The sequence below is a fragment of the Coffea arabica genome, chromosome 1e (assembly GCF_036785885.1).
Source record: "Coffea arabica cultivar ET-39 chromosome 1e, Coffea Arabica ET-39 HiFi, whole genome shotgun sequence".
Lineage (NCBI taxonomy): Eukaryota > Viridiplantae > Streptophyta > Magnoliopsida > Gentianales > Rubiaceae > Coffea > Coffea arabica.
In genome coordinates, this window is record NC_092311.1 from 2,197,802 (window position 1) to 2,208,856 (window position 11,055).

The window sequence follows — 11,055 nt, forward strand, 5'->3', positions numbered from 1 at the left end:
TAGCACTGTGAAAGTGGAACTTTACTCCAACCTGCTACTACATCTCGGACAGCAGAGAGAGTTGAACGCACAATAGCTACCGTAGTCATAGAGGTTTGGTGAAATGCAGCTTGGTTCCTAGCCCTCCATAGATGATAAGTTGCAACACTAAAAACCAGCCTCTTCACCTGATCACGGAATGAATTAGTTTGCCAATGAGTGTAGATCCAATCTAGTTCACTATGCCATGGTAGCACCCTGAATCATTTTCGGGACGGAAGAAAACATTCGAATGAGACCGTGGAGGTCATGGCTTAATAACCCACATTTTTGTGCACATGCAAGCCACAACTACGTAATCACTTATGCGGTTACAGACACTGGTTACAAAGTCACAAAGTTAGCCGGCAAATATACATACATATATATATATATATATATATATATGTATGTATATATAAAAGGCAACCATCAAGTAAACCTTTCAAACTTAACATTAATAATGATAGATGTCTTTTTCCTAATTTTTATTTGGCCACATCCGCTCCTTATATTATAATAATTTTTACTTTAACAAATAATTTTTACTTTCAATTTTCGGAGTTATTATTGTTGGGAAATTACTTCCATGTAGTGCACTGTAGCATGAATTATTGGAAAAGACATAATTGGTATAACTTTTTAACTTGCTAAATCGGTAGTATCTCTGATTCTCTCTGTACATCTCCAAAAAAAAAAAGGGGAGAGAGAGAGATAGTCTATTGATGTGATGAATTTTATGTTTGAAAATGCACAATTTGATTTGACATGATCTTTCGAAGAGGAAAAGAAATACCAGTCAGGGGCGGATTTAAGGTGGGGGCACTACGGGCCCTTAAATCCCTATAATATTTATACAATTTTAATATAATTTTGAGTGTGCCCCCCACTCCCCAAATTCCCTTTCCTCCTCTGTCCTCAATCGAAGGTGAAAAGAAATACCAGTCAGGGGCGGATTTAAGGTGGGGGCATTGGGGGCCCTTAAATCCCTATAATATTTATACAATTTTAATGTAATTTTGAGTGTACTCCCCACTCCCCAAATTCCCTTTCCTCTTCTGTCCCCAATTCTCCCCCCCCCCACAACTGACGGCCTCTCCTTCATCATTTACTTCTTTTGTCCCCACTTCCCAATTTCCCTTTTCTCCATCATTTATTGCTCCTTTGGTTTCCCATTTTTCCCCCTAACAGAGCCACAATCGAGAGCCACTTTTTCTCCCACAGCCAAGCTTGTTACTCTTTCTCTTGATCACTTCATTAGTTCATCCAATTTAGAGATTGCACCATAATCAATTGATCTTCTGGGACCTGGATCTGTAACTCTGCCACTGATTTTCAGCTCTTTCCACTAACTTTAGGAGACCATCTGACCATCAAAATCAGGTTCTAAACAATTACTTATTATTATTATTATTATTATTTTGAATTTGTTTGCAAATATATTTCTAGAGCATGAGACTATTACTGTTTTAAAGAAATTTAAAAACTGATTAGTTAATGTAATAACTAATAAATGGGTTATTTGATAAATATTTTAATTTGTGAAATGGTGCTTTTATGGATTTATAATTTATGTTTTATTTTCCTTGATTAGTTTCTTATATTGGAGTTAATGTAATGATGAATAGAGGGCCATTTGACATATATTTTAACTTTTAAATTATTCTAGTATGGATCCTTTGTCTAATTAAGTTGATTAGGTTCATATGTTGTGTCTAATGATTTGTTATAGTAATGAATAAATAAGTCATTTAATAAATAACTTTAACTTGTGAAATAGTTCTTGGATAGATTTTATTGTACATTTAATATTTTAATTGGATCAGTATCTTATATATTGATTTTAATTTCTTAGTTATGGAGAGATATTTCAAGAGGAAATCAATGGAAAAAGAGCCATCTAATAAGGAAAAAGCCAAGGATAATGAAAGTGCAAAAAATGACAATAAAAGAAGTTGCACGGGGATTAACTTAGATGAATTACCTGTTGATCCAGCCCAAAGAAAAAAAATTGGGGATTATCATCCAAACCTTCAAGATGAAATTCGGAGATATTACTTACAAAAGGGACCATGTCAACCTCGTGAGCATGTTTTTCCAAAAAGAAAGATAGGAAAAAAGATCCGTGATTTGTTCGGGGCTGGTTTGATGATTACAAGAATTGGTTAAAATATAGTATTGAAAAAAATGCCACTTATTGCTTATGCTGTTATCTATATAGACCAAATGTGGGCGAACAATCTGGTGGTGATAGTTTCATTAAGGAAGGATTCACAAATTGGAAAAAAAAAAAAGGATAGATTTGAGGTTCATGTTGGTGGTCCTAATAGTGCACACAATCTGAGTTGGAGTAAACGTCAAAGTTTATTAAATCAAAATCAGAACATCCAGGTGGCATTTTTTAAGCAATCAGAGAAAATGAAGGCTAAGTATCGGACTCGTTTATTAGCCTCAATAGATTGTGCTAGATTTCTCCTACACCAAGGTTTGGCTTTTCGTGGTCATGATGAACCTGATATCTTTGAAAATCAAGGAAATTTTTTGAACTTTTGCACTTCCTTGCGGGTCATAATGATGATATAAAAAAGGTTGTTCTTGAAAATGCCCCTCAAAATCTCAAACTCAATGCTCCAGATATTCAAAAGGATATTTCAAATGCTTTGGCAAGTGAGACTGCAAGCATTATTGTAAATGACATTGGACATGGACTGTTTGTCATTTTATGTGATGAATCTCGTGATGCATCAACAAATGAGCAATTAGCAGTTTTTATTCATTACATGGATTCACATGGGTATGTGATTGAGCGCTTTCTTGGCATTCTACATGTAAGAGATACTACTGCTCTTTCACTTAAGAAAGCAATTGATGTTTTATTTTCAAAGCATGGTTTGAGCATATCACAAATCCGTGGTCAAGGTTATGATGGGGCTAGTAACATGCGAGGTGAATATAATGATTTAAAAACTTTGATCATGAAGGAAAATGGTTTTGCATATTATATTCATTGTTTTGCACATCAGCTGCAATTGTCACTTGTAGGGGTTGCAAAGAAACATGCCCAAATCTCTTCTATGTATAATACATTGTCTACCTTAGTGCATGTTCTTGAAGGTTCATCTAAAAGACAAGAAATTCTTAGAGAACAACACCTTAAGAAAGTCATTGATGATCTAATGACTGGAGAACTTGTGAGCGGTCGGGGCTCAAATTAAGAAACTAGCCTTCAAAGAGCTTATGATACACGTTGGGGTTCACATTTTGGCTCGTTGTTAAAGTTGGTTCTTATGTATGATTCTGTAATAGATGTTCTTTTGATAATTGAAAATGATGGTCTGGTGGAGCAAAGAGGTCAAGCATATGCACTTCTTAATTCTTTGCACTCCTTTGAATTTGCATTTATTTTACACTTGATAAAGAAAATAATGGGAATAACAAATGCATTATCTGAAGCATTACAAAGGAAGGATCAAGATATTGTGAATGCTATGGGTCTGGTCAAAGTTTCCAAGCAACAATTACAAGCTACTAGGAAAGATGGATGGGATTTTTTTACTTGATGAAGTTTGTTTGTGTTGTGAAAAACATGAGATCATCATTCCAAAAATGGATGAAATATTCATTACTAGTGGGAGATCTCGAAGAAAAGTTCAGCAAATTACAAACCTTCACCACTATTGAGTTGAGCTATTTTGTGTTGTGATAGATTTACAACTCCAAGAACTCAACAATCGTTTCAATGAAGTCAATATGGAGTTGCTTCTTTGTATGGCATGCTTGAACCCAAGTGATTCCTTTGCAGCATTTGATAAGAAAAAGTTGATTCGTCTTGTAGAACATTATCCTTGTGAGTTTTCTAAGTTGGATATTCTTGCACTTGACACTGAATTGGATACTTATATTAATGACTTGAAATCAGCTAAGGAATTTCTCGATTTAAGAAAAATTTCTGATCTAGCTCAAAGGTTGGTGGAGACTAAGAGAGATATTGTATATCCATTGGTTTATATGCTCTTAAAGTTGGCTTTGATTTTGCCTGTTGCTACAGCTACAATAGAAAGGGCTTTTTCAGCTATGAATATAGTGAAGAATCGGTTACCAAATAGAATGAGAGACACTTGGATGAATGATTATTTAGTTACTTATATTGAGAAAAATATACTTTGTGAAGTTCAAAATGAGAAAGTCGTAAACCGTTACCAAAATATGAAAACTCGTCGTGAGCAATTGTAAATAATTTAGTTTGTTTTTGAAATAAAATTATTATTATATTAATAATTTTGAGTTTGTCATTTTATGTTTTTCATAGAATATACGTATCATTTGTACTTATTGGTGAATATTTTTTTTTTTGCTTAAAAAAGTAGAAAAAGAGTAGGTAAAAAATTTTAGTGTTATATTTTCCCCCACTAAGATTTTTTTTGGCTCCGCCACTGATACCAGTACAAACAATTCTTCATTTCTTGATCAATGGAAAAGTTTTTAGTTTTGCTCAAAAATGAAAACATAAAATTAATCTTTGAAAGCATAGAATTATATGCTTTATAAAATATAAAGGTCAATTTCTATTGATTAGGTTCAGCGGCTGCTGTGCTAAGTACAAATAATTAAACAAATCTTGAATGCAATCCTCAACATGATAGACTAATCTATTCTATACATCTTATTTAATTGGACGAATTAACGCATACAATGAATCCATTACTCAAACTTATATTACTAGCTTCATGTTATATTCAATTATTATCTATAGTTTTTGATGAGCACAGCGTTGAACAAATCGCTGTTCTCATGGTTATAATGCTGAATTGCTGATCTGTTGAGTGCTTGAAGGCATTGTTCCAAAAAAAGAAAGAAAAAAGAAAAAAGGACCATCGGATTGTGTGTAACTTATTGACTCATTTGCACCCATTCACCGATCAATTCAACTCCTGCAGATTCTGCAGAATGGTTGATGGGGTTTAGAAATGTGTGGATATCAAATGGATTCGTGCGTTTCGAATAGGCAAGACCATCCTTCTGATCACAACCTGGTTTTGCCTCGTCTTGGGACAGAAGCAAATATTGGAATGAGATTTTGGACATGGTGGCGGCATCTCACATGTTTGTGCACATGCGGTATCTATACGTTTTCTAACTTTCACTAGTTCTTAATAGTTATCAGCGTTAATGGGTATTTCAATTCCATCATGAAAATTTGGACGCTTCTACTATGCACAAATAGAATCTTCTACTTATGATGCACAGAACCAATAGAAAGTTGACAACTTAACAGGGAACCAACTTAATTGATTTTGGCACATCAACGAGGACAGATAACCAGTGTATACAAAAGTGTATGGTAAAGTACCTACAATATATGAAGGATTGTCTTGTTAAATACAAGAATACAATGGGCATCAATGTAATGCTAAATTCAAGGAACTAAAAATCAAGACACCTAATACAAGTTGTCAAACTTTGATTGATCTAGAGTTACAATGAAGATCCATGGTGGCGGTGGTAGAAGGAGAATGGAAAAAGAAAGCAATGGCACTGCAATGTTGACATATTTGTTAAAGGGAATCATCCATCAAATGCAGATCATGTGCAATGAAGAAAGCATGAACTCCTAGGAAAGCAAAGAAAAGAAGCAATCTCGGCAAAAGAGGAAACATTTGTAGATAAAATGTAAGTTTCGTAAAAATCGGTAAGGATAAAATAGTTGATATTTGATATATTGTTGAATGGATGAAGTAGTTCATATCTGGTGATAGAATAAGGTATTTATCTCTAATTTTTTTGGGAGCTACGGTGAACAATAAATACCAAATGAAAATATACTTATAATTTTATCCCAAATTTTAGTTGTTATGGAGACTTGGGTCCATCTATCATCCACTTGTAGAAATGTTAATTAATGAGAGGATTAATGATTATCATTAATTTAGTACAGTTGGCTAGGCTATATATTAAAAATAGCAAGCTGTGATAGATTATATTTTTGAAATTTCAGGAAATTGAAAGATGAACCGAGCGATGATTGGATAAGTAGAGCAAGCTCAAGGCCAAGAATGTTCACTGTTAATTCTTCTTGGTATAAGGGTGGTGAAACTGATGTTGTTGGAACCAACCCAGAACCTTTTTGTTATGGAAGTCACACCACAACAATGGACACAGAAGTCAAAGTCAAAGAATCACACAATGGCCCCTTGAGATTGCAAGTAAGTTACAGTACCAACACCTTAACACGTATGTCCAAGAATGTATTGGAAAATTGAATGATGAACAAAGAAATGCTGTACAGAAAATTGGATTTGGTTCTTTGTTGAATCTTGAAGCTCTTGAAGTGGACATAGATCTATTATCGTGGCTGGTGATTAATTTTGATTGTGAAAGGTGCACTCTAAATGTTCATGGATGAAACATCAGAGTAATGCCAGAGGATGTAGAACACGTGGTGAGGCTGTCATCAAAAGGCGTCAACATCGCTGCATTGCAGAACGGCTGGTACATAGGCCCATTGCTTGATGAGCAACTAGGTATTAAAGTAAAAGATGAAGAAATAATGTTTACTGAGCTTAAAATGAATTTGTTATTTTCACAAAGTCATAATATTGATTTTAAGGTGAATTTTGCGTTACTCGTAATTGAAAAAGTATTGGCTCCAAGCAAGGCATGCCCATTGAGCAGGACCTTGATACCATTTCTACACGAGGTAGAATTGTTGAACCAAATGAACTGGGTCAAGTATGTTTTAGATGAATTAGTAGCTGGGATTAGACGAAGCAAAATGAATAAAGCTATTTCTGTTGATGGATGTGTTCTTTTTTTTAATGGCAAGAACTCAATTAAATGAAAATTACTCTTGCATGAAACAGTACAATAGCATTAGATGGAACACTAATATGATTTTTTTCATAACTATGTGCAGGTGTTCTATATAGAGCATTTTACAATATATGGCAATCCCCATATTCATATAAATATTCGAGCGATACCGAGACTGCATTTCTAGGGAGAAGATAAACTGAAGAGGAAGATCCATAAATTGAAACAGCCGGGGGTCTTTAATGGAGCCAATGTAAGTGTCAAGATAGTAGTTAATATAAACTTTTAATACCTATTTTTGATTGTCGTTATTGTTATATAGGTTGAAATGATTGTTGAAGATTCGGTTTTGATTTCCAAGGCGTCTATGGATGATAAAAGAAACTCACTTATGGATAAGAGGATGACTGATTTAGAAGAATCCTATAAAAAGTTGAAAGATGGATGTAAAGTGGTCGGTGAGTCAGTGATTGCCTTGTCACGATTATTGGAGTATGTGCAAGGAGTAATTGTTAGTGAAATAAGAAGGCTAATAGAGAAATTTGATAATGAAAAGTCTTGTGATTATAGAAACAAGACGAAATTAAATATTCCGAATTGACGAATACCCCCTACGATGATTGAACATTTTTCTGGTGATGCTCAAAGTAATAGGGTACCAATGCCATTATGTGAAGATGACAAGGAGGCATCAATAGATGTAACTTCTTTGATTAAGCAGGCAAGTGTTGAGATAATAGCTAATGAGCTAGCTACAGATATGAAGAAGAGAAAGGGTAGCTCATTCTCTACCAAAAAATGCATTAGAAAACCTTTTGGGACTTCTAAAAGCTAACTCAGAGGTATCATCTAATAGGTTGGCAAAATTTAGACTTTTATGTATTGCTCACCAATGTCTTGTATCCAAGCACAAAAGTCCTGGAGCAATGGACAAGAGAACATTAATGAAGAAGAATGTTGGTCAGAAGCAAAAACATTAGGTATTATCATTTGTTGGAGCATTATTTGCATTAATGAGTTGTGATTTTTCTAAATCATCATATTGACTAATAATTACATTTTTTGTAATGACTTGAACATGAGGAAGCCCATTAATAGATGCCTAGGCCTCACTCTTGATCAACCAATTGAAATTGTAAGTCAATATTTAAAGACGTTGACAACATGAGAGCTTTCTGCCTCACTAAACTAACCCAATTAGTTTAACCATGACCCTAAACATATGGCAACATGGTAATCCTAGTGTCTCCTATTGTTCACACGAACACTGCATAACTTGTGACTCCCGATTGTATAGGACTCTCCATCGTCTATTTGAATAGGCATGAGCAATGAAGTGGATGCACTGGACTCCATCATCCATCACGTTATACATAAAATACACATCTTGACATTTCATCTCTTTCCTAACCTTTATAAATATGTGTCTTGTAGACAGTGGCGGAGCCAGGATTTTTTCCTTGGGGGGCCAAAATTTTTTCGAACAAAATTACCTTAATATGTTATGTTCAAAATAATTTTTATTTTATTTAAATATATGATATCTTAAAATATCAAATATTAACTTTAATTATAAAGGTATGTCTATTTTATAAATATGTAACATAGTCATAACTAAAATTAAGACAAAAAATAACCTTTGATTAAATATCTTATAACATCACAAACCACCTAAGTTGCACATTATGAGAAGATGCTCCAATATGTCACTTGTGCAAAAATAAAAATATAATTATCAATATAAATATAACTATTTTCAATTAAAAAAAGATAAAAGTTATGTTAGCATACATTGAAATTTCATCCTTTTTTATTAAAAGTAAATTGAGATTTACGTTCTTTTATAGAATCGAGGACACTAAAGACTCATCATGCTTTTTATATAGTAATAGATTTATCCCATGTAAGTTCAAATAGCAAGTGTCGTCATTAAAGTAGAAAATAGGAAATTAACATGCTAACCACAAATTGAACAATTGGTTCAAGATACAACTGCATCACCTTTATAGTAAAATTATTTGGGCCAGCCCTTGAGCCCTCGATTATATTATGTCCAGAACCCGGGAACCTCGTGATTACTGCAAAACTCAAATACTGCACATGTTGTACCCTGTGATTACTCCACAAGACGTTAAACAGCTAAACCAAAAAAAAAGTTCACGAAATATATATAGAACCAAACTTGCACTCATGTGCTCTTCCAAGCTAAAGCTGAACAAAAGTCCACGAAATATCAAACCAAACTTGCTCGTCATATGCCCTTCCAGGTTGACAAAGGTGGAGTTTCAGAACTTTGCCAAGTGCTGATTTCAGGCCCGTATCTCTCACCCTTGACTCCAGCCGAAGTAATAGATTCGAGTTCTGCCATTTCCTCTGCGGACAGTTTTACAGACAAAGCTCCTATATTCTGATCGAGGTTCTCAATCTTGGTAGTGCCAGGTATGGGGCAAACATCATTGCCTTGGTGATGGACCCAGGCTATATATAGGGGGTTTTCCGGCGGCTTGGGGGGGGGCTTAAGCCCCCACCAGCCCCCCCTTAAATCCGTGGCTGCTTGTAGAGATTTTTGTAGCATGCCGCTTTAAGTAATGCATATTAGTAGTGGGTAAGAGGGAGGTGTGCTCTGTCTCCGCGTCCAACCTCGTCTCCTCATGTTAAAGCCATGCCATTGCTAGGTCAAATGCCCTAACTGACTCAAATAGTCTTTGCTCTTTGTGTAGGTATATCTTTAAAACATCGTTCATCTTCTCTGAATGTTGTGTGCTCCTCATGCTATCAAAAAAGTTTCCTCGAAAATATGCGAATACCCATCTTTCTCTTTTCTTGTAGATATACTTAATCCAATCGTGATTCTGGAGGTTGCATAAGGTGACTAAAAACTGGTCAATGGAGCAATTTCTATACATGCAATTTTTGGACCCTTCCCTAAACTCCCTATTAGCAATATTTGAGATGAGATTTTACTGTATGTGCCATGAACAAAGGCGATACTTTGCATTCGGGAAGCACCTCTTGATTGCTTTCCTCATCTGAGGCGCCCCATCCAACACAACGGATAATGGTTGTTTGCTATCCATTGCCTCAAGAAAGTTGTTAAGGATCCATTCATAAGTTTCGACCTCCTCGTCAGGAACAGTAGAGCATGCAAAAACAGACGTGCAAAAATGATTATTAATGCCACACATCACAACCACTGGATGCCTATATCTATTTGTGGTGAAGGTACTATAAAAAACTATGGCATCACCATAACATTTGTAGTCTTCCCTAGATCGAGAATCTGACCAAAACAATCTCCCCAAACGGCCATCATAGGTAACAGTAAAGTTAAAGTACACTTCAGGGTCAACATCCTTCTTTACAAATAGATATGCAATTGCATCATCTGCATCCTTATCTGCAATTTCCTCCATTCGACCAGTATTTATTCTATTATATAGATCCTTCATAGTAAATGGGACGTTTTGATATCCACCACACTGTAGAACAAATAGTTTCATAATTTGGCTAGTCTTCATGCCCACACGACGTAGTATGTGTGCTAGTATCGGAGACCTTGCGGTGACATTTCAAGAATATCGTGGTACTTGGGCATGCTAATTTGTGGGTGTGGAGCCTCACAAATTCGCTAACAACATATTTATCTTCCTCGGGTGCGTATCTTTTCTTGAGAGTTGCTTGACAGTCAACTCTAGTATCTAGCCGAGGTTCCTTTCGTCTGTCCTCTCTATTCATGCGTTTTGGATCTCTCTGACCTTCTCGACTGCATACCCATTGCCTATAACGCACCCTTCCATTGTCATCTTCAAATTCATAGCCCTTTTGAACACTAAAACCTGTTGCCCTAGCAAATAATAGATAAAAAGTCTCTGCTTCTTCCATGGTGTCAAACGTCATGGACATCACATCATTATCATCCAGGGTTGCATGGTTGATGGATACATTGCCTCCTTGTTGATTGCCATTCTTACCCAGCTGCTCTCCTCAGATAGACAAGTCATTACCTTCAATGTGGTAGTATTCTGATGGTGGCACAAGGTTGGTATCCAATATCAAAAAATTTTGCTAATAATACTCAACGGGTCTCTTTCCTTTGGGATCATCCGCCTCCATTGCCTTTGGAACGTTGATCTCAAACCCTAAACTAGAATAAAAATAGCGATATTTTAGCCTGTGATGTCTTCTTCGTTGGAACACATGCACGCTCAATGTTAGTCAGAAAACAAA

The 11,055-nt window shown here is 35.4% G+C and overlaps 1 protein-coding gene and 1 long non-coding RNA gene across 5 annotated transcripts; one reads left to right on the forward strand and one right to left on the reverse strand.

The window, feature by feature from the left end:
• Positions 1 to 1,078: 1,078 nt before the first annotated feature.
• On the forward strand, positions 1,079 to 7,442 carry LOC113696779 (uncharacterized). Of its 4 annotated transcripts, none has more exons than XR_011815182.1 (8): positions 1,080 to 1,401; positions 3,725 to 3,865; positions 4,956 to 5,136; positions 5,492 to 5,688; positions 6,014 to 6,221; positions 6,305 to 6,539; positions 6,932 to 7,081; positions 7,151 to 7,442. It is a non-coding gene; the product is annotated as an uncharacterized lncRNA (long non-coding RNA). The 4 variants fall into 4 exon arrangements; XR_011815183.1 differs by having other exon boundaries at positions 6,397 to 6,539; XR_011815180.1 differs by having other exon boundaries at positions 1,079 to 1,401; positions 6,014 to 6,539.
• Positions 7,443 to 9,788: 2,346 nt separating this feature from the next.
• LOC140007041 (protein FAR1-RELATED SEQUENCE 5-like) lies at positions 9,789 to 10,725 on the reverse strand. Its single transcript, XM_072049731.1, has 2 exons — positions 10,384 to 10,725; positions 9,789 to 10,307 (listed from the first exon to the last, which is right to left on the reverse strand). The coding sequence occupies exons 1-2, from the start codon at positions 10,723 to 10,725 to the stop codon at positions 9,789 to 9,791; spliced, it is 861 nt and encodes a 286-aa protein (XP_071905832.1).
• Positions 10,726 to 11,055: the final 330 nt, after the last annotated feature.

What these genes read in the sequence shown, in the direction of transcription:
- LOC140007041 (XM_072049731.1), bottom strand. Translation starts at nt 10,725, where the DNA reads ATGACGTTTGACACCATGGAAGAAGCAGAGACTTTTTATCTATTATTT. An exon ending in TCTTGAAATGTCACCGCAAG is followed by an intron (nt 10,308 to 10,383) that starts GTCTCCGATACT and finishes TTTGTTCTACAG; the next exon opens with TGTGGTGGATATCAAAACGT.